At 35.7% G+C, this 27017-nt stretch overlaps 5 protein-coding genes across 5 annotated transcripts in view; 2 read left to right on the forward strand and 3 right to left on the reverse strand.

Annotated features, from left to right (window-relative positions):
• Positions 1-5740, forward strand: part of LOC123670173 (protein kinase C-binding protein NELL1-like) — a gene marked incomplete at its 5' end in the record, with an annotated part of 40335 nt that extends 34595 nt beyond the window's left edge. The window contains 6 exons of the mRNA XM_045603683.1: positions 489-596; positions 1384-1526; positions 2276-2413; positions 2866-2997; positions 4323-4343; positions 5633-5740. Of these exons, the coding sequence (XP_045459639.1) occupies positions 489-596; positions 1384-1526; positions 2276-2413; positions 2866-2997; positions 4323-4343; positions 5633-5740 (650 nt within the window). The remainder of the gene's footprint in view (positions 1-488; positions 597-1383; positions 1527-2275; positions 2414-2865; positions 2998-4322; positions 4344-5632) is intronic.
• Positions 5741-6438: 698 nt separating this feature from the next.
• On the reverse strand, positions 6439-10983 carry LOC123670508. The gene is made up of 6 exons (XM_045604000.1): positions 10936-10983; positions 9688-9882; positions 8667-8837; positions 8204-8296; positions 7637-7756; positions 6439-6856 (listed from the first exon to the last, which is right to left on the reverse strand). The coding sequence occupies exons 1-6, from the start codon at positions 10981-10983 to the stop codon at positions 6704-6706; spliced, it is 780 nt and encodes a 259-aa protein (XP_045459956.1). The 3' UTR covers positions 6439-6703.
• Positions 10984-13101: 2118 nt separating this feature from the next.
• On the reverse strand, positions 13102-13804 carry LOC123670027. The gene is made up of 3 exons (XM_045603521.1): positions 13588-13804; positions 13436-13515; positions 13102-13354 (listed from the first exon to the last, which is right to left on the reverse strand). Exons 1-3 carry the CDS (start codon positions 13676-13678, stop codon positions 13142-13144), a joined length of 384 nt encoding a protein of 127 aa, XP_045459477.1. The 5' UTR covers positions 13679-13804; the 3' UTR covers positions 13102-13141.
• A 1737-nt stretch (positions 13805-15541) lies between these two features.
• LOC123670024 (peptidyl-prolyl cis-trans isomerase-like 2) lies at positions 15542-24913 on the forward strand. Its single transcript, XM_045603518.1, has 10 exons — positions 15542-15664; positions 16031-16093; positions 16203-16364; positions 16559-16690; positions 17051-17127; positions 17207-17296; positions 17415-17570; positions 17683-17810; positions 23946-24052; positions 24626-24913. Exons 1-10 carry the CDS (start codon positions 15542-15544, stop codon positions 24800-24802), a joined length of 1215 nt encoding a protein of 404 aa, XP_045459474.1. The 3' UTR covers positions 24803-24913.
• On the reverse strand, positions 24904-26947 carry LOC123670025 (tetraspanin-9-like). Its single transcript, XM_045603519.1, has 5 exons — positions 26863-26947; positions 26388-26579; positions 25812-26066; positions 25372-25503; positions 24904-25134 (listed from the first exon to the last, which is right to left on the reverse strand). Exons 1-5 carry the CDS (start codon positions 26938-26940, stop codon positions 25087-25089), a joined length of 705 nt encoding a protein of 234 aa, XP_045459475.1. The 5' UTR covers positions 26941-26947; the 3' UTR covers positions 24904-25086.
• Positions 26948-27017: the final 70 nt, after the last annotated feature.

The following is a 27017-nucleotide window of genomic DNA, read 5'->3' on the forward strand; positions in this document are numbered from 1 at the left end:
CACTCACGGAAAGAGAGGGGCTGGCTATATTCTTACTGCCGTAACCACGCAGCGTCAATGTCGTGATCAAATTAAGTATATGTTAAATTTTAAAAAAGTGTGTGTACTTATGTACGTACGTAAGATTTTATATTTATTGGCTAGCTAACTTCACGTTGCTAACTTCTCCTTTGTTGACTAGCTAACTTCAGGGTGTCGGGTTTTTTCGTGAGAGTGTGTGCGCGCATCGAAAAAATTTACTCTCATAATTTTTCCCTAACGTGCCAAAAGAACTTCAAAAGTATGGTAATATTATTTCAGAATTGATCATGATCTGAATATGAGACGAACATTAGTGCTTATTGTGCGTGCTTTTTGCAGTAAGAACAATGTTTTATAAAATCAGTTTTAAATTGCCATGTTAAAAAGGTAGAGACGAATATAATATATATCTGTTTCTTTACAACAGGTATATTATTGTTGATGAATGAATGAATATTTGTTTTCAGATGTCGATGAATGTGCGGAGGGCTTCCACACGTGTCACCCGAGCGCCCGCTGCGTCAACACTGACGGCAGCTTCAGATGCGAGTGTGACACACCGGAATGTGAACTCAGTACGTTTGTTTCACTTTTTTTGTAAAACGTAATAAAAATTCTTTCAAAAGCATGTGTGTGAAGAAAATTTAAAGATAATAATAGCATTTTTTACTGTAATCAAGTATAACAATTCCGCATAATAATTGAAAAGTATCCCATAAGTCGGTACTATTTCATATTGATTATTGGTTGATTCGGTAATTAACCGCCAAACTATTACTTTGCTATTAGTAGCCGAGCGACAGTAAGAATCGTGCAATTATTGCTATAAAATTGCAAGCAAGCAATAATACTGCGCCTGGTGAGAAATCGGTGAACAAATCCATACATAATTACGTTATTTTAACATAATATATTGGATTTTTAAAAATGCTACTTTCCAATAAAAGGCAAAATATTTGATAAATATAAATAAGCAAGCAATTAGCAATCACTTTATCTCACTTAATAGTTACAATTGATATTAAACTAGTAAATATGTTTGTCTGCATCGAGCGTCATAAAGAAATCTTCACGTTTCGAAACGATGTCAAACGAACCAAAATGATTAAATGAAAAAACAGCAAAAATTAAATAAAATTAATAATTAAATTTACTCCTATATCGGGGGTCGTAAAAACCAACACACAAGCACAAACATCCAAAGCACGGAAAACATATGTATAGTCAATAAATGTATGCCACGAGAGAGAAATCGTACCCGCGGCTGCCCATCCAATGTGTGGCCAAAATAGCGAAATACGACCCTTAGAAGTAGAGACATCTCTGAGTCGTGTAATGTGAGCCAACGGCGCGCCTCGGCAGGTTGCTCGTGGCAGGGGCAGGTGGTGGCCGACGGCGCGCGGTGGGCGGAGGCGGGCGGCTGCCGCGCGTGCGCCTGCGCCGCCGGCGTCGCCGCCTGCGAGCGCGCGCCCTGCGCCTGCGACCGCGACAACACCTCGCGCGCGGTGAGTACGACACTCGGCTTTGTATCCATTAAATCAATTAACATCTCTCATGTTCGGTAAGTAGGTTCTTATTACCTCCAAATGAGACTTGTAGGTGACTTATTAGCGCTCTAGGGTAAAAATGTAGCTAGAAAAGCCCTAGGGCGGTTAGTAATTAAAAAAAAGAACACTTCTTTCTTTCAAAAAGTTCGCGTACATCTAACCATCATACTGACAATAGACCATTCAGCCCAATGACCAAAGAGGTCGCTTTGCTATTCAGCCTTGTCTACGTGTAAGTATTAATAGTCATCAATTTTAAATATCGAACGGCGATGCTCAATTTTGAAAAATTGTTCTCAGTTCACTATAAATTTCAACAAATAAAATGTTTTATTCTTGTAATGCCGGTTTTTTTCTACTTACCTCACAATCGAGATGTAAAGCAGAATAGTTAGCTCGGATGTAACCATCAATTGCACCCTCGAACTATAGGCGCCCTCGCTGCGCTCGTGCGCTTAAATATCTCGGGCTGCAATTGATGCCTTACAGCCCTTGGCTACTAATCTACTATTGACAGCTGCACTATACAATATATAGTATAGTGATAGATATGAATTGTATTAAAATTTTAATAAAAAAATAAAAAAGAGCCTATAAAAAATATAATTTTGTTTATAAAGCTCTTAACGACTTGAAAAGCCGATTTCAAAGAATTATAAATGTTAGAAAATAATGACCAATATGGAATTTGTATGTAACGGGTTCAGTTGCAGAGCTCGTCCGCACCGGCGGCGTGCTGCCCGCACTGCGAGGCGCGCTTCCACTGCCGCCACCAGGAGATGCACCACGTCACCTTTCGCAGCGGCGAGCGCTGGCTCTACCAGTGCCAGATCTGCGAGTGCCTCGTGAGTTACACTTCCTCACTTACAAATATAGATACTTACACTAACTAGTTACTAAGCGTATTCCTAGCATTAAGCTGAGTCTCCACTGAACAAAAATTGCCAACTTTTGTATTGTTGATAGCACAAAAGTTGGCAATTTTTGTTCGGTAGTGACCCAGCTTTCTGAAATTTTGAAGACAGATGTTAGAGATAATATCGGATATCAAAAGTCACAACGATTGATAGAACTCCTGGAAATTGCCGAATAATATCACTGCTCTAACTTTATTGTTTATTAAGTTTTTTAAATGATCGACGTTTCGGATACTTTACAGCAACCATGGTTACGCGAGGAAAATGAAGAACAAAACAAAGGGATGATTCCCACCCCCTTCGGTGTTACGTAATACTTGAATGACACATACGTGGCAAGTCTTAATAAAGAGATAAAATAACAAAAGTTATACTCGCAGCTGGGGGAGGTGGACTGCTGGGAGCCGGAGTGCGAGCACGGCGCGGGCTGCTGCGCGGGCGCGGGCGAGTGGCGCGCGCCGCAGCGCCTCGAGCTCGCGGGCTGCGCGCCGCCGCACTGCCCCGGCTGCCAGGTGCGTGCCCGCCCGCTGCGCCGGACCCCGCCCGGCCGCTGCCACATTAGCGTTGATCCGGCGTCTGCGCAGCGTGCACTCGGCGGACGCTGATAATGCTTTGCGCTCTACGATGCGCTCTCGTCTCACGCTGATGTGGCAGCGGCATTGTACTCGTAGTCGGCAAACTTTCTGACTAAACAGTTCTTTTAATTGGACATTAAAATTACGAAAAAAAAAATACGTCAGATCACACAGAAATATCACCAAATCGTTTGAACTATTCTTTTATTGTTTATTTTTGGAAGAAAATTTTTAACGAAAAACTTACATCACGCACTGAGCTAAAACTAAGCCTAGAAATGTTATTAGATACTAATTACATTATGATACGTCTAATAGGTACCTACTGCAACATACTTTCTCTTTTCATACGATAATCAACCGAACTAATTTCCATTAAAATACATTACGAATATGAATTCTTTCATATTTCTATCTTCCTGTAACTCAAATGTTATTGTATTAATGTCGAAATCGATAGAGACTATTTTAAGAAATCAGTTAAAGAAACAGGTAAGTAAAAGCTTAATAACGCATTGCAAGCATTCACAGGTCTCGTTTTATTGTAATGCTCGGTACAGACCAACGAACGAACGTGTCGTTTTACAGGAGTTGAGCGAATATAGCCATAAGCCTTATTTCCCGTTTATCATTAGGTACTCTAATGTATATAAAAAAATGACGCTCTAAAACTACTGATTCTATAAAAAAAAAGCGTATACACACATTTGCTTGTTAGACTACCAACAACGAAAATCAGACGTCTGCTATGTGACGCATGATAAAAATTACGCTTTTATTATTATATAAATTTAACTTTACAGATATAATCGTTAATTATATATGATTTTGTATGATTATGTCCAAGAAAAAAATATTATTATACACAATATTTTAAAGGATTCAAATTATATTGATAGTCTTCTGTATGATATTAAAACACCTAAATATGTTTTTCCAACATGTATTATGAAATGCAGAACTTGGAATGCTATATTGCTTGTATTACAATAATTTCGCCATCAATAGCCACAATATTTTTGGCATGCGTTGTGATTTCCACACAATTACCACATTTTGTTGATTATCAATATGTAGCTACTACTTAGTGAGTGGTCTAGACTTGCGAATTCGGTCACGTTTCGTTCACCTGGTCTGTACCCGGCGTGATATGAGAGTCGCTTGCTGGATCGATTTCCGCTTACGTGATAACGTGTGACTAACCGAGCTTCGGCCGAGTCCGCTTGGTCGGTGTGAGTGAAGACGGTTTCCGCTTGTTGCAGGGTGGGCAGTGTGCTACTTTGGTGAGCAATCTCGCGTGTTGTGTGCATCGGTAACCATCCCCACTCTTCTTACTCATTCATACATATGCTATTAACATTATTTGTCTGCTTTTACCTTCGATTTAGTTATTCAAATCCTGAGAAAGTATAATCAAGTCTCGTGTATTAAATATAATTCATTATATGTATTATCGACATACAAATTCTACATCGAATTATCTCAACCTAATCAATTTTTGAATCTGTAATATGTACAGATTCTGTTTACGATCATTTATATTCTAAATCGAAGGTAGTTCATACAGCTCATTTTATGTTGCATGTCATATAAATTTCTAATTCAGTTAGCATCGTGATTTCCTTTAAAATTCTTTCTCAATCATTTTCTTCTATTAAATATTGCGCTAGCATGCATAGTTTCTAGAATATTAAGAACCTAAATATTTTTCCATCGTCTCCAACCAAGGTGCAATTTTAATTTATTATGTTCTTTTTCATAATTTTGAAATCAAACAGTAAATGGTTAGAATATAGTATTAAAATTAAATTATTGTTATGTAAAATATTACATTAGACAATTGTTACCAGTATTTTTATCGCTTTAAACTTTTAAACAATACTCCCACTAACGCATCACGAAGACTTATACAATTTAAAGTAGATAGACTTAGCTAACGATACAATAAGTATAACAGTAGTGACGTACTACCAATGCAATAATAGACAGTACCTAGATAATATAAACATAATAACATAAACATATGCTCCGCTAGCTCGGTGCAGTAGGTTCAGTAGTGGCCATCCATACATTATGTCACACGAATTTCGCCATTTTTTGACCTCTCTCCCTGTCCTTGTCACATTTATGAGACCCTAGTTGTCATGTATGCAATTTTTTTTAATTCTTATGTAATAAACTAGAACATCAGTTTCGACATTTTTTTTTTCTTTTTAATTAACAAATAGATCAAGCTCCAACCCGCATTGGAGCAGCGTGGTGGATTAAGCTCTGATCCTTCTCCTACATGGGGAAAGAGGACTATGCCCAGTAGTGGGATATTATAGGCTGAAGCGCGTAAGCGTAACAAACAGAAATATTATATTGTTGAAATATGATGTGACAAAATTTCGAACCCTTCCCCACGTCCTGTCACACAATTTCACATTTCATCAACACCTCACCTTCCCCGCGCCTCCCTAACATGTGACGTGGTTTGTGGATGGCCCCGTAGTGAGGACTAGTGCGGTAGCTCGGCGGTCTGAGTTCGTGATGCGTGTGTGAGTGCGGTGGTTGATGGCGTGTGTGGCAGGGCGCGGCGCGACGTGGCGGCGGCGCTGGCGCTGGCGGCGCTGTGGTGGGGCCGCGCGCCGCGCCCGCACCGCAAGCACCGCGGCGCGCGGCGCTAGAGCCGCCCTGAGCGACGCACGCACACCTTATTTATTCTAGATAGACATAATGTTAACCAATTGACGCGGGCGCGCCCCGCTCCCGGCCTTAACTGAGCGACCGGCGCGCCCGCGCCCGCGCCGTCCGCCGCGCCGGCGAGGCTCTCATAGCAATATTATAGTTATCGTGTAGGTAGGGTCGAGCGGCGCGGCGGGCCGGTGCTCGCCCGCGCCTCGCCCCGCGCCCGCCCTACGTGTAATCTTCGAATTCTAAATTATCGACTACGATCGCTTTTAATTATTATCTTAGACTTGTACTATGTAGCCGTTGTTGTGAATGCGTAGCGGGGCGGGCGGGGCGGCGGGGCGCGGCGCGCGGTGGCGCGAGCGGCTCCGGCGGTGCTGTAGATACTGAGTCCGACCCCGCCGCCGCGCGCTCTCGCTCTGTTGTACGAATTTTTTCATAATATATTATAGTTTTTGTTTGTCTTTGTATAGGATCGTTTTCATGAATATTTTGAATATAACCAAAAATAGGTACCAAATATAGAAAAGATATGATTGTTTCTTAATTTCGTAAAGCATTTTAATGCTTGCATGTTGTATTGTGTTCAAAAAATTAAAATTAAAAAGATATCCTTATTTTTTCGTTTTAATAGTGTACCCACCCCGTAAGTTAAGTTAGAGCGAATTGTTACGATATCAATTATCTGGTCAATAAAATATAATGTATGACAATAAAAATTTATTTATTTCCTACACAGTAAATTTATTTCAGTACGAGTACGTGTTTCTTTTGCAAACACGTGCTGTGAAACCCTAAACACACTTAAATAATAATTTATTTTTCAGGAATAATAATTAAATAAAATCAAAACAAATACAATTACTTGTTTTTTTTTTACCAAAGCATGTTAAAAACAAACGAATTCACAAGTAAAACTAAACTCATAATTTTGATCGAATCTCGTCATACACTCATATGAGGGTGAGACTCATAGGAGGGGAGGTGCGTTGGGGAACGTGTGAGGGGGCCCCACGAGCGGCGCGGCGAGGCACGCGATGTGCAGCGGCTGCGGCTTGCTTCCCGCGCGGCGCTCCGGGGCATTCGTCACTAGAGTGTACGCTGCCGCGAATAACGTCACCGCCTGAAAATGTAAAAATTAATAAACCTGGATTAAGTTCTGACACTTCTTCTTAGATTGATGTATGATGAAGCCTTTTTTCTCACTTAACGGCATCGAGTAGAATCCGTACGTTGACGATCAAGAAATAGGCGCAACAGAAACTTCCCAAACCGAGACAAACATAACTTGTTTCGTAAAATTCTCTTGTGAAAGAAGATGATAACCCCTTTTAAGAAACGATTTTCCTTAATACCCTCCCTTCTTTTACGACAATTTACATTTTTAATCTATTAATTTTTTTTTAATAGAGCGAAGATCTTTTAATACAATATTTATATCTTAAAATATAAACAACCGTCAGTGAAAAATAAATAAACTTAGGACCTGTTTCACCGGTTTTGTATTACGCTATTTGACTGATGACGTTATCCAATAGATAAAGGTTTTTAATATAATTAACGGTAAGTTGTAATTTCATAATTGAGGCGAAATAGGTCCAAATGGCCAATTCTATATCTTGCTGTTAAAGTCTATTCGTAACTTATGTGCAGGATAAACTTTATCCGGTACTGGTGAAACCGAACCTGAATGGCTTAATTAATTTTTAGGTTAAAACTTTAAGTTTTTTATGCATAAATAAGTAAATTTCGTAGTGTTAATGTCAATGAAACTATACTTTGGTTTTAGTTTAATATTGAAATACATAAAAAAAATTATTTATTTACGAGTAATGCAATATTTTCGTCATAAGTAATCTATATTAAAAATTATAATTTACAATTTCAAATATTGATTAGGTACCTTAACTATTATTATAGCGCAACTCAGGACCGCTAATGAGTTCGCGTACATACGCAATTCAGCCCGCGCAGGACGCAGGCATCCAACAGTATACAGCGGACTTTCACAGTGGTCCAAGTGCTAAAATTAATTTTCTTGTATGGAAACCCATTTTAGTGTTAACATTAATTTATTTACTTGTTGTTATAATGTCTGACTCTACTATAGTACACAGATTTTTTTGATATAATCACCCGTTATTAATTATATCAAACGCCTACTTATTAAAATTCCAAAGACAAAGATTTCTGTAAGGTAGATGGAGAAACGTCGAAGTGAAAGTAGTAAATTTCAATTTGCACCTTTATGTACGGTTTGTGATAGCCGTTTGTTACTCATTCACGCAAAGACCACTTAATTGAAACGTGGTACTTAAGAGAACTATTAATCCAGAAAAACGCGTATGTTCCTTTTTACACCGACTTTCAAATGAGAACGGAAATATTGCAGGCGAAAAAGCGAGGCACAGCTAGTAAAAATACTTATTAAAATGTCACCAATTTAATAACTTTGGAATATTTAGTTAACCTTTCCGATCCAAACACGACCACAACAAGACGGCGGTAGAACGCGACCATATTGATACCAGTCATAAGGCGAGTTTACGCCGCAACATTTCATCTAAAAAATATAAGAGTACCTATTATTACTTTTATTATTTCTAGGTGTCGAACAATACAGGACTACTGACCCCCTGATTGATAAACAATGTCACTCAATAGCCATATTTATATATCGTTAAATTAATCTGACACATACATATAGTAATCAATCACCAGAAACACGCATGTCTCGTAAAAAATCTTTACACTTAAATACACTATCCTGCGATGAACCATATTGATGAATTTACTTTTGATACTCCTAACTCACAGAAGACAACTTTGTCCCAGCCGTGAAAATTGATTGATAGGCTGCATTACTATTAGTCCAAACTTTATTTATGCCTGATTTCTTTTTATAATTATTTTGTATATTACATCTAATGTACCTCTAACTGCATTGATGCGAAAGCACTTTTTACAGCCGCTGTTTCAAAAGACATTGCTCGAAGCATGCTGGTATTAAGAGCATTGGTATCCCGCAAGGCTCGTGAAAGACCCATAATGGACGAAACTCCTATTGATAACAGCATCATTCCAGACGTCACTAGTATCATAAGCTGTGCAAGAGAATATATAAACTAAATATTTGGAATTTAATATATAGATTAATACTTGAAGCAAAAACTTTGTACCCCTTTTTACGAAAACTGCGCGAACGGAGGAGTTTGAAGTTTGAAAATACATTAAATCAATAAAAAATATTACACCTGTTGTTTATTAGGTATTATAGTAGTAGTCTTTGACAACTGAACCTTAATAATGTTCCAACTTATAATTCAAATTAAGTATGGTTGAATTTGGACCACTGGGCGACCACTAGTTTGATTTTAAACTACAATATTATTCAATCTATACTAATATTATAAAGAGGTAAAGTTTCTGACTTTGTTTGTTTGTAGAGGGTAATCTTACCAAATACTATTCAAGAGTGACAAGCTATATTTTATTGTGATTGAACAAAAAATTCAGTGAAAAAATCTTATATACGAGTATAAAATTCTCGTGTCACAATGTTAGTTACAATACTCCTCCGAAACGGCTCGCGGCGGCTTTACTGATTTTTATGAAATTTTGTGTGCATATCGGGTAGGTCTGAGAATCGGCCAACATCTATTTTTGATGTAGCTAAGCTATAGGGGGGGGGGGGGGGGATTCAAGGGGGTTAATAACATAAATGGCAAAACAACGTTTGCGGTGTCAGCTAGTCGTACATATAATGTCTTTATCAGACTAATATTACAAATCAGAGTTTGTTTACTTAAATATTTGGATCTCAGAATTAAATGTCTTTAGACTGAGAGTTTCAAAAAACCTCATCTCTCCTCATCATACATGTAATATATAACAAATAGACAAGTACGAGTACCTCAAACATAAAAATAGCATTATCTTATTAGTAAAACATACGGTAGCTAGAAGTGTAGTTGAACGTGGATGATAAGGTACTAATGTCGCTAGCCAGCTTGCGGGTAAGCAGATCAATGATCCCGACACGAAGAGAACGCTGGAGCTTAGTTCCACGCCCAGATCCGACGTCCAGAAATAGTACGACATTCGCAACAAACTCCATGCAGTGGAACCACCGAGGATCGTACCGCCGCTCTGAAATAAGTCTTTATCTGTCCTTTTATCCAATAAACACGAAACCACATCAACCGCGTGAAATTAAAAATTTAAGGGTTTTAATTGTTTCTGCGTAGGACTAAATTTCTTTAATAATTAAATTACCTTACCTCCCAATGTACCTATAGGCTATGCTTTATCTTTCACTGAAAATTTTGATAAAATCGATACATAATACACCTTAATTTTTTTTTTAATTTATTCGTCTAATAAACAATAATGTACTTAGGTATTTATTATAACGCTTCAGCCTGTAATATCCCACTACTGGGCATAGGCCTCTTTCCCCATGTAGGAGATGGATCAGAGCTTAATCCACCACGCTGCTCCAATACAGGTTGGCGGATATATTCCCTACTATGAGTAACGATCGCTATCAGGTGTACATGATAACAACGCGACCGACGGCTTAACGTGCTCTCCGAGGCACGGTGGGGAGACCCACAAGGACTGCACAAACACCCAGACCACGGCAAACACCTGTATGGCCAATACAAATGTTTGTCATGTGCGGGGATCGAACCCGCAACCGCTGTAACCGCTGCGCCAACGCGGCGTCGTCGGCATATTTATTATAAATAGCATTTAAAAAACCACGCAGGTTTATGACAATGCTATTCAGTAATAACCAATGAAACGAAAAATATAAAATAATCACATATTTACCCACCCTCCTATTAGAAGTAAGCTGGGACTGAAAACTCAAATAAAAAGATGCACACAATCAAATATAACAAGTAACAATAGTGTCAAGAAAGTAATTTTTAAGTTTATTTTTTAAAAATTATTGGTGTAATACTTTCAATCAATTTTGATGGTTAGTCATTTATTAGTCTAGGCACTAAATAAGCTGAAGTTCGCTCACCATATGTGTTGTGTATGCGCCTAGTAGTCCATAACCGGTTTTTTGCGATAGCATATTATTTCAGTCTATGTAATTAACTGATTAATTGGGAACGAAGCACGTATTTTCTTTGCTTGTAATTAAGTAATAAATTATTAATTTTTTAAATATAAAATTGTAATACTTACAAGCAACAGACCTGCACACACGAATAGAATTAAACCATAATTTTTCATTTTCATGGGAATTTTATTTGATATTTTTATACTAATACGAATTACTTTCAGTACGTATAGTACTTACCTACCTAATTGACATAATAATAAAATGACAAATTTATTTATTTTTTATTTAAAATTATTGACTTTTTGTGTATTCAAAAGAAGAGTTAATGAATCAAAGATTTTACAAAAAAAATAATAATAATAAATATTTAAGATGTGAACGATCGATGAAGGCAGTGTACGAGTAGCACAAGGATAAGCGGGTCAACTTTTCGAGCAATATTCAAGCAGTAAGTCGAGTTGCTGACCAACTAAAGGAATAATTTGTAGAGCAACGAGATGAGCCTAGAGATAATTACATAATCTCACCAGATATATCAGTAACGAGGTATATTTTGGATGTACCGTTGAATAAATAAATAGAATACAAGACGATGAGTATTTTAAACAACTGTTAGGATTATCGCAAATTATTGAAACAGTGTTTGTAAATCAATAAAATTAAACTTTTTAATACGTTATACGTTTTATTGTTTAGTGTAACAATCGTTGTGCGACAATCGCATTATGTTCTAAACTACACCGAAATAATCTGGTAGTGATGCCACTTAAAAACTGTTCGATTCTAAATGTATTATAATTAATTGTGTTTGCAGACAAACGTAGAAAAACCGACTTCAATTATATCGACAAGTAATACAACGTAGGTAGACGAAAAAATAGTCAAGTAAATACGCATTATCAAAGATTACTCCAAAAGTTGTAATCAGATCTCGATGAAATTTAAATGTGAACACATGATAAGCATCGGCTTTCGATTAAATTAAAAATCATCAAAATCGGTACACCCAGTAAAAAGTTATGCGGATTTTCGAGAGTTTCCCTCGATTTCTCTGGGATCCTATCATCAGATCCTGGTTTCCTTATCATGGTACCAAACTAGGGATATCTCCTTTTCAACAAAAAAAGAATTATCAAAATCTGTTTATAAACGACGGAGTTATCCCCGAATATACATTAAAAAAAAAACATATATACGGTCGAATTGAGTAACCTCCTCCTTTTTTTGATGTCGGTTAACAAAATATGTAAATGTATTATACGATGATACATTTACAATATTGTAGCCAGGTAGATATAAAATTGTGACGCCAGACTTTGTAAAGTCTACGGAATTACTTAACATGCTCTACAAAATGCGTATATTTTGATAAGACAAGCTTATGAGTGTAAGAATTGAAGTTTTAAAATTATTCACATTTCATTTACTATCAAAAAATGTGAATACTCTAAGGTTATCTTTTCCAGCAAGATAATGACACGAATTACTGTGCTCAAGCTTCGAGAGTAAAATTTTTAACTGAAAGGTACTAGGTAATTATTGTTCAAGTTCTTTACCACTTTCATCAGATTGAAAAGGACCTCCGAAAGAGGTTAATCAATTCATAAGCTTAAAAATGCGTATTATATTAAGAATGGTTTTTTCAGCAAGACTCGGCGCCGGGTCATAAAGCTCGATCCACCCAATCTTGGTTACCCGATCTTAATCTTGAGTATGGCTTGGTTTAAATACCATGATAATTAGAAGTCCCTAAAACAGTCCATACGATTAGCAGTGAAGAATTTTCCCATGGAAAGAGTGCGTGCTTGTATTGATAACTGGCCTCAACGTTTAAAGGACTGACACGAGATTTAGGTATATATATTAAGATAAGCTTTGTGGCTACTGCATTAAAGAATATAGCCACCCCCTCTCTTCCCTTGACATTATATATAGCGCACGCATTTTATCATTCCCGCTGTGTTTGCAGGACATGGATCTTTCGGATTAGTGATTGTTTCAACGAATATAGCATGATGTGGTAGGTCAACAGAATCAAAATCAAAATTAAAAATAACTTTATTCAAACAGTCGTCAAAAGCATAATTTAGAATCGTAATTTTCCAAATTGAACTTTTTACACATATTTTTGGAGGTATTAGAAGTAACATAGGACTTATAAAGAAACATAGGATACTTTTTATTTAAAAAAAAAGCAATGCGAGCGAATCCGCGGATAAATGCTAATTACAAATACAAATCCATTTTTCATAGTACATACATAGGATGATTTGATTAAAACAGGTTTGTAAAATTCAATGTTTAATTATTAAAAAGCGCATTATATAATTAGTTGTTGCTATATAGTTGTCCTTGTAATGTTTCGCAGTAGGGTATAGAAATGTACTTGGCAAAGACTTCATAATATGACTTGCTGTACTGAAGTAGTTTATATTTAATGAGTACTTTTGTGTCATTATTGTTGTTGAGACTAACGTTGGGCTTGGCACGTTTGTTGTAAATATCTACTTGGACATATGTCAATTTCTTACAGGGTAATGTCTGAAAATTAAAAAATAGATGCGAGTTTAAAAAAAATAATATAAACTTAAGAAGCCCTTATACTATTACAAAATTGCTTACCGGAATAGGGACTTCTACGCTCTTTTGAAAAAAACCAATTTTTCCCGAAGAAAAAAATCCAACGCTACCGATGTCGAGACCTGAAAATAAAATGAAAAGTTTTTACTGATGTTTTAAGAGAACTTTTTGAAACGTATTTTTCTTTTAAATACCGAATTCAAACTTTTGAGGAGAACTTTGAGAAGTACATAACGATGGTGATATAAAATGAATTAAAAGAGAAATGAAAATAAAACAATTCATTATACGTGCTCTAAGTTAAGATATCTCTGACATTATTCAATATTTTATTGCGTATATATACACGAGCCAAGCGTGCAGTGAACAAAAATAATGTCTCATTATTGTTTACATGAATTTTTATTGTTAGATATTTAAATAATACTTGTAGTAATTATAGCTGTTACTAAATGGCTGTTTGTAAATATAAAGCACCTAGAGACGACATTATTACAATACTCTAACTGTTTGTTGTTTTCATCATCATCATTACAGCCTATACAGTCCACTGCTGGACATAGGCCTCCACAAGTTTACGCCAAAAATAACGTGAACTCATGTGTTTTGCCCATAGTCACCACGCTAGGCAGGCGGGTTGGTGACCGTTTGTTGTTTTATTAACAAAATATATTTGTTTTTGTATTAGCACTATACATATATTATAAAAATAAAGTCCTTCGTTGCATCTGTCCGTCTGTCTGTCTGTTTTTTGCGGCAGCTTAAAATCTACGGAAAGACACGGACTAAAGAAACAATTTTCATGCGGTTATTAGACAGAGTTATTCATAAGGAAGGCTTATGTGCATAATCTGGTAAGGTTTCATTTCAATTTGTTAGGTTATGTCGACAGTCGTTTCGCCCGAAACACTGCGTGATGCCTTAGAGATAGAAAACAATACACGGTAAAATTATTCCTCTTTTATAGATTTATAGAGAAGTCTGTCTCGGCATGTGTTTATGTTTTATGAATATCTGAAATAAATGACTAAAACTTATAATAGTTTTTAAAAAAAACTTTTAATTAAATTAATTAGTTACAGATTTCTATACGTTATTAATTTTTAATTTCGAAAAAAGCCTAAAAACAAAAAATATGTTTAATAATTAATAAAAGAAATGGTAGATACAAGTACCTATATATTAAAATAAAAATTCAGCTAATCCATTATTTTTAACCAGTGAAACTGTGTAATTCGTTTCGACACGTTTATACAATCAATTTAATTAAAAATCTGATTATAATTTATTAATTTAACTGCAATCTTGTTTCGGTTTAAATATTTCGTGTAAAACAGTAATCAATTTATTTGATCAATTATTGTTTTTTTTTTTTTTTTATAGTGAAAGGTATTTTTTTTTATTTTTCCATAAATCAATACTGCAAAACATTAACTTGAAATTCAATATTTGAAAACTTACGAGTCAATTTATTTTCTTACAAATCTTTTTAACAAAAGTAAATTACACATAATCAGAATAAACAAGAAGAAAACTTTCAAACAAAACCACTCCAAAACTTGATGTTGTTATTCTAATACAGATTGTTACATCAGATTTTAATGAGGTTTTACATATTGAGAATATTAAAGAAGATAAATTATTTATCACAGAACAACACAAAAGTGTCATTTTAATGCCAATCATTTATACATTGTACATATAACCAAATTGTTGTAATACTCGTACATCCCTGAAAACGTTGAGTGCGTTCTACGTAATAAAGGTGAGGTGTATTTAACAAAGTTATTTAAAATTTGTTGTAAATTTATAAATCTGGATTGAACAGATGAATCGATCAGATCACGTGCTGTTTTTTTATTCACCTCACACTAGACAATTAAATGTTCGTTTAAGCATTACATTATTACGTAATTTGCAAATTTATAATGAATCTCTTCGGATTTTTTATATGTTCAAAAGCAAAATCAAAAACAACTTTATTCAAATATGTTTCAAAAGCACCCTTAAATCGTTACCGTTGTCAGTTAACCAGCAGAACAGTAAGCTTAGCTTTCAGAAGACTTTCCTTTTTCTTAGAAGAATAATTATAAACAAAACCGTGATATCTTTCAGGATTTTTAGACTACAGTTCAGTATTCAATAATTATGCATCCTTTACGAGAGCGTGCGTGTGATGAGCTGCTAGAACATCCACTTTTGCGAACTCCACCGCCGGAGCCGGAGCGGCCGCGCCCGCCGCGCGTCCGTAAGCCCAGGGAATTCAAACTTGTAAGTACTATATATATATGCTTAAAACTTAAATACTCTAAATGTATTAACCATTTAATTAAAGTTTGTAAACATAATATGTTGAAATCAAAGTGAGTTTCTACCCCTATTATTATTTTGAAAGTTATGCATAAGACCCTATATCCACTAATAGCATCAGCAGATGAAGACGATTTAAAAAAAAATAACACTTAGACAAAAGTTATACTTTTAACCCCTAGGTTGGCTTACTTCATACGAAATCAATAAGTTCAAACTTTTCTAGAAGAACCTTTCCTATAAGAAGCTTTTCGCTAGTATTAAATTAATAGGGTATTATAGACTGTTATTCCAAGAAAATTGATATAAATAACCTTTAAATTTTAGCCGCCAAGATTTCCTTTGCTATCGAAAGATTTCTACGCAACATGGTGTAATCACCAAAAAGAGGTAACAAATACAGAACCTACATATTTTTTTTAAATTTATTTATTAGACAATTATTGAATATATAAATTTTATATATATAAAATTTATAAGAAAATTATTTTATTTTCAGTTGCAAATGGCAAAACACAAAGTAGACGATCACCCACCAGAACTATTCCCAGAGTTGTACCTAAAACCCCGTCGCCTCGACTACTACGCGCGTCAGCTTGAAGAGAACATGAATGTCAATAAGGAACTCTTGAAACGAATCAATCTTATACAAAGGACTGGCGTGAGCAAATTATTATCAGACTTTATCTTTTTAAAATACAAATTTATAAACGTATAAAAATACTAATAATCAACAACCAATAAGAACAAAACTTCAGAAGTATAAAATTCATAAGAAACTGAATATAAAGTCATATTGATTAAAAAGTTAATTACCAGTTAAAACCCTTATTTAAATACATAATAATCTAAAAGGGCTTCGTGGACTGTTGGATGTATCCTGAGCCAACAGACACGTACAACAAGCTGCTGTGTCAGCAAAGACAACGAGTACTCGACGAAATACGCAAGCAAAACCATTACCTGTACTCTAGACTTCTTATAGCGGTTAGAAAAATTTTAATGCGTAAATATTTTACGATCTTATCAACAAATAATTGTGTTTGCTAGCAAACGAAAAAAACCGACTTTAATTATATCGACAAGTAATACAACGTAAGTAGACGAAAAAAATTAACAAAAGCTCTAGTCGTAACTACGATTTTCAAGGGATCTCTCGATTCTCTCTGGGATTTCATTATCAGATTCTGGTTTTCAAAAAAAGAATTGTCAAAATCGATAAATCGATATAAATATATTATATAATATATGTTCCGCCTCCTTTTTTGAAGTCGGTTAAATAATAAACATATGTAATACATAATGATCACAAAATACTTGTGCCTACCAACTTTTGTTATATTTCAGAGATCAGAACAGCCACTTACGAAAGAATTAGAAGAACTCTGGAAAGACACAAAACACAAGCTTATACTAGGAGCTTCGTAAATAAAAAAAAACGCATTTTAACTTCCCTTTTATTACGATTTTCTTTTTAATTTAACGGAAACTGTCACATTTCAGACTACCATTCATACTATTTAAGACTGAAAAAATCGATCGCGACATTAAAGACCCTGCATTTGACAAACCACCCAACATTCAGCGAACCAAGTAATAATGTTCTATCAAATAGTTTTTAAAGCCTTTAATTTCTTTATTTTTCTGATATGAATAAATTAGGTAACCTTATGAAAACTTATTTAATTAAAAAATAAATGTATTTTATTAGGGTGTCTATGGAAATATGGGTTGCTGGCGGTTCTAAGATTGGACGCGTTACTATAGAACTGTTCACGGATATAGTACCCAAAACATGTCAGCTCTTCATGACTTTAATAAAAGGAGACCCAAAGGGACACGCATACATGGGAACCAGAATATTTAGGTCTTTATATTAGATTTTTAATCATTATTTCTCACAACGAACTTTAATAAAAGAAGGTTTCAGAAAGGAGGTTCGTTGTATAGGATGTATTCATTAATATTGTTGTTTTCAGAGTTGTTCCTAATTTATATTGCCGTGGAGGAGATGTTACAAAGGATAATGGTTTCGGTACTTATATCCCAGATAACCTGACTGACCCAATCGGACCTGAAAATTTTAGACTAAATCACACTGTACCTGGTATGTTTTATAACCGTTAATCAATGTTTATTTACAGAAATTTAATAGATACAATTAAAAAAGCCATTTAAAATAATATTTTTTTATTATTTAATTAATTTAAAATGAAATAAATCTTATTTAACCGACTTCAAAAAAGGAGGAGGATACATCTAATATATAAGGGAAAAGGAGGTATATATCTAATATATAAAATTCTCGTGTCGCGGTGTTTGTAGTTAAACTCCTCCGAAACGGCTTGACCGATTCTCATGAAATTTTGTGTACTTATTGGGTAGGTCTGACGAGGTCTGAGAATCGAACAACATCTATTTATCATTCCCCTAAATGTAAAAGGGTAGTCCACCCCTAATTTTTTTTAATTTTTAGATAAATTATTTATTCTTTATTTTATTATGATTCGGCATTGAAAAATACATAAAACCCTAAATTTTCACCCTTCTGCTACCAACCCCTATTTTTAAATAGCGTTTAGCGGCAAGACAACGTTTGCCGCTAAACGCTATTTAAGCTTAAGAGCCATTTCACAATTTTACGCTCTGCAAGTTTAGGTAAATTTGGTCGCATCGCGCGAATCGTACGAGCCGCGCGATCTTTGTGCTAGTAAGTATAGTGTGACAACCAAAAGACCATCTTGATCATTTTCTAATGTATAATAAAAATTAATAACTATGGTATAAAATGTTTTTTACATAATTAATTTGTTAAAAATTTCAAGTATGTTATATACATTCAAGTATGTTACAACAGTCAATAAATTTAAAATAAAAATAAAAAATCAATTTTATGAAACAATTTTTTTTTAATTGATTTAGTTTTTTCAGTTTACGAATGAATCTAATATTTACGATATGAATAAAATAGCATTTTATGACATCGGCACCGACAAACATATTAATTAACAAATAACAAGAGAAACAGATTGAAATGCCTATTTGTATTGATAGTGTGAGAAAAGAAAATTAAATTATACATTTGTTTACAGAAATTATCATTATATTATTTTACAGTCATTTTCGTAATATATTTATTTTATTTATATTTTATTATGAAAGTATCAAATGCGTTTTATCCGCTATAACAACAGGCGCTTGGCGCGTGTGAGCGAAAGAGACGGCTGCGCAGAATTTGGCGTGGACCTTACCTCTAAGAACGCTAGCGCTCGACTGATTTACCGGGCTTGATGCGTGGTAATATATACTATCTTTTTATTATTTAATATAAAATGTATTAAAAATAATTACATCTTTTAATTGTTTTTTTTTTGTATTCCTTAATGATGTAAGTTTACTTTGATGAAGATACTTCGTTAAAATTTCTTAGTTTTCTAAGAGAAATATCGCTTTTAAAATTGTACTTATTTGGAAAATATTCGTAACTTTAAATTTTTTTATCGTTTAATAGAGATACAAATGGAATAAAAATCTGTGATAGTGTGCAACAAAATTATATTCCACATATTATGATATTTTTTTAAAATGGTTTCAACGTAGAGGTTATTGAAAAGTAGGACTTCAAAGTATACATTGCGACCGTTTACCTAGGGAGGAGGCTGATGAAAAGGTTAATAATTTTATACACATAATATAAATCAAAATTCTGATCCGACTATGGACTACAACAAAGGTTGCTTTATTATATTTCAAGAATATAAATTACATTATTGCATCCAACACTGAGATTAACGGCGTCTTAATATTACAATTTCGCCGATTGTTACCGATTTTTGTGAAATGGCTCTTAACGCTAAAGAGTGATGAGGGATGAATTGTGGTCAGCATTGTTCGTGAATGGTACGAGCAGACAAACGAGCATTGCAATCTCTTTATAGGGATTCTAGTGCTTGTGTGAGGATAAACAGGGCATACACTGAATGGTTTAATATCAAGAAATGTGTTAGACAGGGATGTGTAGCGTCACCGTGGCTGTTTAATCTATCCATGGCCAATTGTTTGACAGATTTAAAAGAGAGTGAAAGTGGATTGAGAATGAATGAGTTACTCGTCAAATGTCTTCTCTATGCTGATGACCAAGTATTACTTGCGTCTTCGGCCGAGGAGTTGCAGGAGATGAAAAATTGGTTTGAAAAAGATGAGATGGTGACAGACTGCAATATCGCGATTGGAGATGAACAAATTGAACAGGCGAATGAGTTTGTGTATCTGGATTCAAAGTTTACAAGAGATGGAAAGTGTGAGAGTGATATAGAAAGAAGAGTGAATGCAGGAAATAGGGTGAATGGGGCTTTGCACTCCTTTATGAGCAGTCGGAGGGTGTCTAACAAGGCTCATTTGGCTGTGCATGAGGAGGTGTTGGTTCAGACACTCATGTACGGAAGTGAAAGTTGGGTATGGCAGAAGAAACATGAAAGCAGAATAAATGCAGTTGAGATGAGAGCGTTAAGAAATGTGATAGGAGTTAAACTGAGTGACAGGATAAGAAAGGGTCTGGGGCCTAGGCCCCAAGGGGAGGAGTTGCTGGACTTCTACTAGGCGCGTCCCCAGGTGGCGGATAGGGGATCCCACTCGCGGTTTAACCGCCGTGGGTGGTGGGGTCTTCGGACCCCCACAGACCAAAACCAGATGATGCGCTCCGGGTACCGCTCACAGAGTAGACTTGTGAGCGCAGGTGTGTTGGCACGGAGGTGTGGCAGTGTGTGTGGCGCTGAGACTGCGCGGAGACGTGGGGGTCAAGTTTTCCTTCCCCCAAGTGGCGGACGGGGTGAGCGGGTTCGCTCGCCCGCTCTAAGGCGCACAAGTGCATGCCGCTGGGTAGCGCTAGGCGCCCTGTAGTTTCTGCGGGGCTGCTAGGTACGGCCCGGTGGCCGAGGAAGAGCTGAACCTCACAGTCACCCGGACTCAGGCGGTGGGGCAGCTCCTGGACCTCGTCTCCCTTCTGCAGACGGCGGAGGGATCAATTTGGAAAGGTTGAGCGTCCCTACTGATGGGGCCGAAAGGCCATCACCGGGGGGCGTCATGGTAGTGTGCGAAAGCGATCCTATGGCGTCCCCACTTAGGTGTCGGCGGAAAAAAGATGTGGGTTTTAGTGGATAGTCTGACATTGCACCTCAGGGCAGGAGTTCCACACTCCCGTCACCCTTGTGTGGCGGGGTTAGTGCGTAAATGCATTTCCCCATCAATAAAAAAAATTAAAAAAATAAATAAATAAAAGGCGGACGTTCCGAGACCAAATAAGGAACGTCTTGAAAAAGGCCAGGTCAAGAGTAGTACCCCAAACCGAAGAGCATGTATGAAGGGAATAATGAAAGTGGACGAAGCGGAAGAAGTATGTAAGAATCGTAGCAAGTGGAAAGAACTGGTCTCTGCCTACCCCTACGGGAAAGGGGCGTGATTATATTTATGTATGTACAACGTTTGCCGAATCAGCTAGTATATATATATATATATTAGGGTGTCCTAAAAAAATCTAAGTCTTTTTTTTCTACGCATACCCTCTAAATTTTTTACTTTTAAGTTAAAAAAATTATAAATAAAATTTTAAGAAGGTTCGATTACGATAACCCGTGCCAACTTCCATTGATACATGTTAGTACTTACTCTCTAAGGCCGACGCGACCTAACGTGTCGATCGATGTGCTTGTGATTACTTGTTATTTGGTTATAGATTACGCATTGTTTTCTATCAGTAAACATGTCAGTGGAATTTTAACTGAGGTAGGGCACAGCAGGAATTTCCTGCTCAAAATATGGAGCAGCCCGACTGGGGTAGTACCTCGACCTTACAGAAGATCACAGCAAAATAATACTGTTTTCAAGCAGTATTGTGTTCCTGTTGGTGAGTAAGGTGACCAGAGCTCCTGGGGGGATTGGGGATTGGGTCGGCAACGCGCTTGCGATGCTTCTGGTGTTGCAGGCGTCTATAAGCTACGGTAGTCGCTTACCATCAGGTGAGCCGTACGCTTGTTTGCCGACCTAGTGACATAAAAAAAAAAAAAAAAATTAAGCAGTTCTAAAGAGGGTAAATTTTTAATAAGTGACGAAAAAATTCAAATAACGGGTTCAAAACTGAGACAAGTGATTAGACGGAAGTTTCTATTAGTTATATTTTACAATATCCGTGAGATAAATTTAACTGTCAATGAAAGCATGAATCTCACTATCGCGAGTGTATTTTCTATAGGGAAACGGCGCGTATTCCTACTAAATCTTTGCCTAATTATGTGAAGAAACTTGTAAACTTATATCAAGTTTGGAGGGATTAGCAAAAAAATGCACAAAAGACACAAGACGTATTTAAGCAGCGCCGTCAAAACTTTGTCAACAATTTAGATAATTTGTTTTATAATGCACACGCCGATGCTCTTCAATAATAAAAAAAATGAGGATAGAATCTTTTTACAGCATCAAAGAGAACCAGGCCTACCTGGTCACTTGGCTTTTATTACTGGCACATAGGCACAAACCTTTTGAAATCAATGAATTCTTACGAGGAAACTGATTAAACGATCTCAAAAACAGCCTTGCAGGAGATAACTCAGCATTGGTATTTAAGTGATGGACGTTTCTATATTATCACTGTTTGAGGATGATGTGGACCAAGAAATTAAAGTTGGTTGTTAATTTAACCAAAGAGGAAATAACTCATGGAAAGCGATACATCCCATCCAAAGAAGAACTTTGAAGTTCATTGTATGGTAAGTTTATTAAAGAACATTGGCATCAATAGTTATAGAAGTATTTATCTTCGTTTTCTGTAAAAGTATATTTTTAACCCTCTTTTCTTATTTTGTTTCAGAAAAAAAAAAAACATGTCTGACTTCATTTCAGTAAAAAACAAATCCTTATTCAATCACCTTAAAATTGAAGACAGGTTTCTACGTGAATGTCTTACTTTGTGGTCAAATAATACTTCGTTTCAAGTAACTAGGAACAAAATTTCCGCACTGAGGGTAGTAAACGATGTAGCTGAAAGAGCGGTTAAGTTGATGCAAGACTTTTATGGATTAACACAGTTGAGGAGGAATAATAATAATTTTTATTACGTTGCCTACAAGAACACCGGAAAATTTATCCTGACTGTAAAAAACAAACGCTAAAAAAATTTGAATAATAATATTATTTTTTAACGTTAATGAGTAAATAATATACTATTCGAGTGCATTGGAGTTTTATTTAAGTTAAAAAAATTAAATTCTTAATTCCTCCTATAGTAAGTCGGTACAAATTTCATGTCAAAACTTTGTTATCGAGTCGGCATGGCTTATCATTATTCAATTGCAATAATATTTATTACTTGAGTCAATGAGATCAAACTGAATAAAAATAGAGGGTATGCGTATTTAATTTCGCGAAAAAAATTCTTTGCCTTATGTCTTGGGACACTAATATATATATATATATATATAATATGTTCGGGGATAACGTCATCGTTTATGAACCGATTTTGATAATTCTTTTTTTTATTTTATTTTTTTGTTGGAAAAGAGATATCCCTGGTGTGGTCCCATGATAAGGAAACCAGGATGTGATGGTGGGATCCCAGAGAAATCGAGGGAAACTCTCGAAAATCCGCATAACTTTTTACTGGGTGTACCGATTTTGATGATTTTTAATTTAATCGAAAGCCCATGTTTATCATGTGGTTACATCCAAACTTCATCGAAATCCGATTACAACTTTTGGAGTAATCTTTGATAATGCGTATTTACTTGACTATTTTTTCGTCTACCTACGTTGTATTACTTGTCGATATAATTAAAGTCGGTTTTTTTCGTTAGCCTGCAAACAATTATTTTAACAATTCAAAATATTGTTTTGGTTATATAAGTAGAGTTTTAAACAATATACGGGTATTTAAAATATTAAACCTCAAGCTTTGTAAATTAAATAAATAAACGCCTAGAATTTACTACTGTGTCGGAGGTCCGGAATCACACATAATGTAGAAGCACAAACGTCCAGATCACGGCAAATATCTGGCCAGTATAAACTTATACCATGTACGGGGATCCAACCCGCAACTACTAGCGCACCAGCCGCAATTCAGCACTGTAACCGCTGCGCTAACGCATCGTCGCGCGTAGTTTGTTATAGGTACGAGTACAATAATTGCAACCTAGTCAAAGATTTAGTCATACTTATTAAAATTTTAGTGCCATGATATTACAATTTCCAGGAGTCCTCTCAATGGTTGTGACTTCTGACAATGAAGTTTATGGGCAGTTTAATATCATTTTTAAACCTTTACCACAATTTGATGGAAATCACGTTGTTTTCGGGAGAGTAAGTATTCAAACTATATCAACTTTAAATATTTAAATTTTTTATTATATCTGTGTAATAAAAAAAGTTTTGGTGAAAATCTTGGCAAAATTTTGCCAATTTTTTAATGATTTTGTTAAAATTTTGGCAGTTCACAAATTTCGTATAGGAGAAACACAGACAGTTAAAAGGCGAGGCGTAAAAATATCATTAATAAATTGCGTGCGTAAAAAGTAGACCTGTCAGAAGTGAAACTTCTTTGGCAAACTAATTGAAAAAAAAACTAATTGAAATATTACGTGCGTACAAAGTACACGTGTCAGAAGTAAAACTTCTTTAATAAACTAAGAAAAAAACGAATTGAAAAACAAAACAAAAAACCACTTCCATTTCTTCCATTCCACCACTTCAAAAATTTTAACTGCACATATTTTGTGAGTACCTACTAAATGGTCGTATATAATCAACGGATAACGGTTTATAAAGCTAAATACAGACAGAGTTATTGAAGTTATTTTTACAGCAACAGAATAAAATACAAAGCACATAGTTTTTCTTTTTCAAAGTATTATAGGCGAAATGCTATGATTGCAGATAATCGCTGGGCCGACACAAGCGCTCGAGCGCATCAGCGCGCTGGGCCTGCCGCTGGGCGCGACGTCGTCCGACTGCGTCGTGCGCGGCTGCGGCTGGCTCACGCGCTCGGGGCAGTACCGCGAGGGCAACCCTAACACTATAAAGTTTCCACCGCGACGTAAGATCAAGAAGTAGACTTGAATATACTATTTATAAAACTATTATCACTATCATGTTTAGTATATATGATGTATGAGGCGATATCAACTGAGTGGAATAAATAAAAATTATTTAAGTGTATCGGAATCAATAAAAAAATTTATTTAAAGAAAGTACCTACATTTAGATAATAAATTAGAAAATGTAATGCGCATTACGACGCCAGGTAATCAATCGGTCGCATAACATACATATCCTTAAAAGTCAACCTAATCAACAGACTTTATCATTAGTCACTATATTCGTTTTCTTCAATGGTGTCATTCTATTTTCACGAACAACCCACATGAGAATATTAGCGCCAAAACCTGTAACAAATACTAATAATATTATTAAGTTAAAAAAGTAGACAAAGATATAACAATATAATATAAATCATCCCTATCAATTCATCCGTATTCAGTGTTTTTTTTTTTTAATGTCATACAAAATCATTCAATTGTAGTATGAGGCATTATCGCTAAAGAACGCAAAATTAGTTTTACGTCTACGTATTTAAATTTTGTACCATTACTTAAGTAACTAAAGAATGACGGTAGTGTTACCATAATTAAAGCAACAATTATGGCCACCGCTCCCACGAACACGGCGTCTTCTCGCAACAATTCTACTGTTCTGTTGAAACAACCTTCCATGTACATCGTCGTTGGATTCTGGGAATATTTGCAGTCCTGTCTCTGAAAAATTATAAATAAAACTCATTAAAATGAGATGGATTGACATAGTGGCTATAGTAACATAGATAAATGTTCGTAATGGTCTAAGAGTTCATTTATTCGTAGACTCCAAAATATGATTTTCACCACGTTGAGTGCCGTCTAGCGTTTTTACTTATCTATAACTTTATTTTATTATTTAAAAACTGAAAGTCGCTTAGACTTCAAGTCTACTTTTCTAATAAAATTAATTCTTAATAGGCTTAACAAATTCAGACATATGGATTGAATGGAATGTTTTTAAAGATGGTACTTGATGAGAGATTTACTTTCCCGGGGTAGACTTCACGACAACAGCTTTCAGGGACATTGTCGTTCCAATCCTTGTAGCTCTTAACGCCGCAGCACTGGAGGTTGGTCTGCGTCTCGTCCCACGCCACCGTGTACTCGTGCCTCACTCCATAGTTGGGGATGGACGCGTGCATTTCCCGCTCCAAGGTTGTTAAGACTTTCTCTCTGAACACGAACAAGAGGATACCGCCGACCAGCATTACCACGAACATTATGAATACCAGAATGTAATACTAGAAATAGAAAGACCAGATCGTTATTATTTCAATAAAAATCGGAAGTTATATCTAAATTCGCCATCAGCAGGATCCTTAATTTAAATTATTTTATCTATATTGATTAGACATTACATCAGATTATTTTTAAAAAGCAGCAGTACCTTGAAGTGATGTACACGCAAGCAATGACATCAGACTACGGCTTATTGATAAAACAAAAATACTATGATAACTTCTGTTCTATAAAAATAAGACTGCCATTCTTCAGCGCTGGTAAAACGCAGAGAGTTCTCTAATATGTAAAAAAAAAATCATTGCTTTATAAATACATCATACCGTAAGTAGCATGCACTTGACTTCCTTAGCTGCTCCACAGCAACCGAGTAGAGACAGCACCATCATGGCCGCCCCCATGACCACGACCACCGCGACGGACGCGATGAACATATTGTTGCTCATCAGCGTGCTAGGGAACGAACGTGACACCCACACCCATACACCGATAGCCAGAGCTAACGCACCGCCCACCTGTAAAATTTTAACACACATTTTTATTCAAACTATAACCGCTTTATTCAAAGCACAGATACTGCTATAATATGTAATTTATTTTACAAATACCATAAAACCCTTGAAAATTATTCTTAAAATAAAACTTTGATTTATTGAAGTAATATTAACAAAAACAGGAACTTTTATATTATTACAATTTAGTGATATACCTATTCCTTAAAAATATAAGTGTAAGCTTTTACGCTACTAACTTAAGTATAAGTAACAGTTATATTTACCTACAATTGACCGTACTTACAAATGTTAAAATGTTAGTGGCCACCAGGGACACTTTCATACAACGCCCGCAGGCGTCCATTGCACCGCCCATCGCCATCGCCACTCTGTAATTTTACATCTATATAAATATTAATTTACCATAAAGTGGTATGTAAAGTAGTAATAATAATAAGA

Source organism: Melitaea cinxia, chromosome 4 (genome assembly GCF_905220565.1).
Source record: "Melitaea cinxia chromosome 4, ilMelCinx1.1, whole genome shotgun sequence".
Classification (NCBI taxonomy): Eukaryota; Metazoa; Arthropoda; class Insecta; order Lepidoptera; family Nymphalidae; genus Melitaea; species Melitaea cinxia.

Coding starts and splice junctions, on each gene's coding strand:
- LOC123670025 (XM_045603519.1), bottom strand. CDS start 26,940: ATGGCGATGGGCGGTGCAATGGACGCCTGCGGGCGTTGTATGAAAGTG. Junction 25,504..25,811: donor GTGAAGTCTACCCCGGGAAA/GTAAATCTCTCA, acceptor ATAATTTTTCAG/AGACAGGACTGCAAATATTC. Junction 25,135..25,371: donor TAATTGTTGCTTTAATTATG/GTAACACTACCG, acceptor TATTTGTTACAG/GTTTTGGCGCTAATATTCTC.
- LOC123670027 (XM_045603521.1), bottom strand. CDS start 13,678: ATGAATTGTTTTATTTTCATTTCTCTTTTAATTCATTTTATATCACCA. Junction 13,516..13,587: donor TCCTCAAAAGTTTGAATTCG/GTATTTAAAAGA, acceptor TTTTATTTTCAG/GTCTCGACATCGGTAGCGTT. Junction 13,355..13,435: donor GCGTAGAAGTCCCTATTCCG/GTAAGCAATTTT, acceptor TTTAATTTTCAG/ACATTACCCTGTAAGAAATT.
- LOC123670024 (XM_045603518.1), top strand. CDS start 15,542: ATGCATCCTTTACGAGAGCGTGCGTGTGATGAGCTGCTAGAACATCCA. Junction 17,571..17,682: donor ATGGGAACCAGAATATTTAG/GTCTTTATATTA, acceptor TGTTGTTTTCAG/AGTTGTTCCTAATTTATATT. Junction 24,053..24,625: donor ATCACGTTGTTTTCGGGAGA/GTAAGTATTCAA, acceptor CTATGATTGCAG/ATAATCGCTGGGCCGACACA.
- LOC123670508 (XM_045604000.1), bottom strand. CDS start 10,983: ATGAAAAATTATGGTTTAATTCTATTCGTGTGTGCAGGTCTGTTGCTT. Junction 8,297..8,666: donor TCGCATCAATGCAGTTAGAG/GTACATTAGATG, acceptor TATATTTTTTAG/ATGAAATGTTGCGGCGTAAA. Junction 6,857..7,636: donor GCGCTATAATAATAGTTAAG/GTACCTAATCAA, acceptor TTACATTTTCAG/GCGGTGACGTTATTCGCGGC.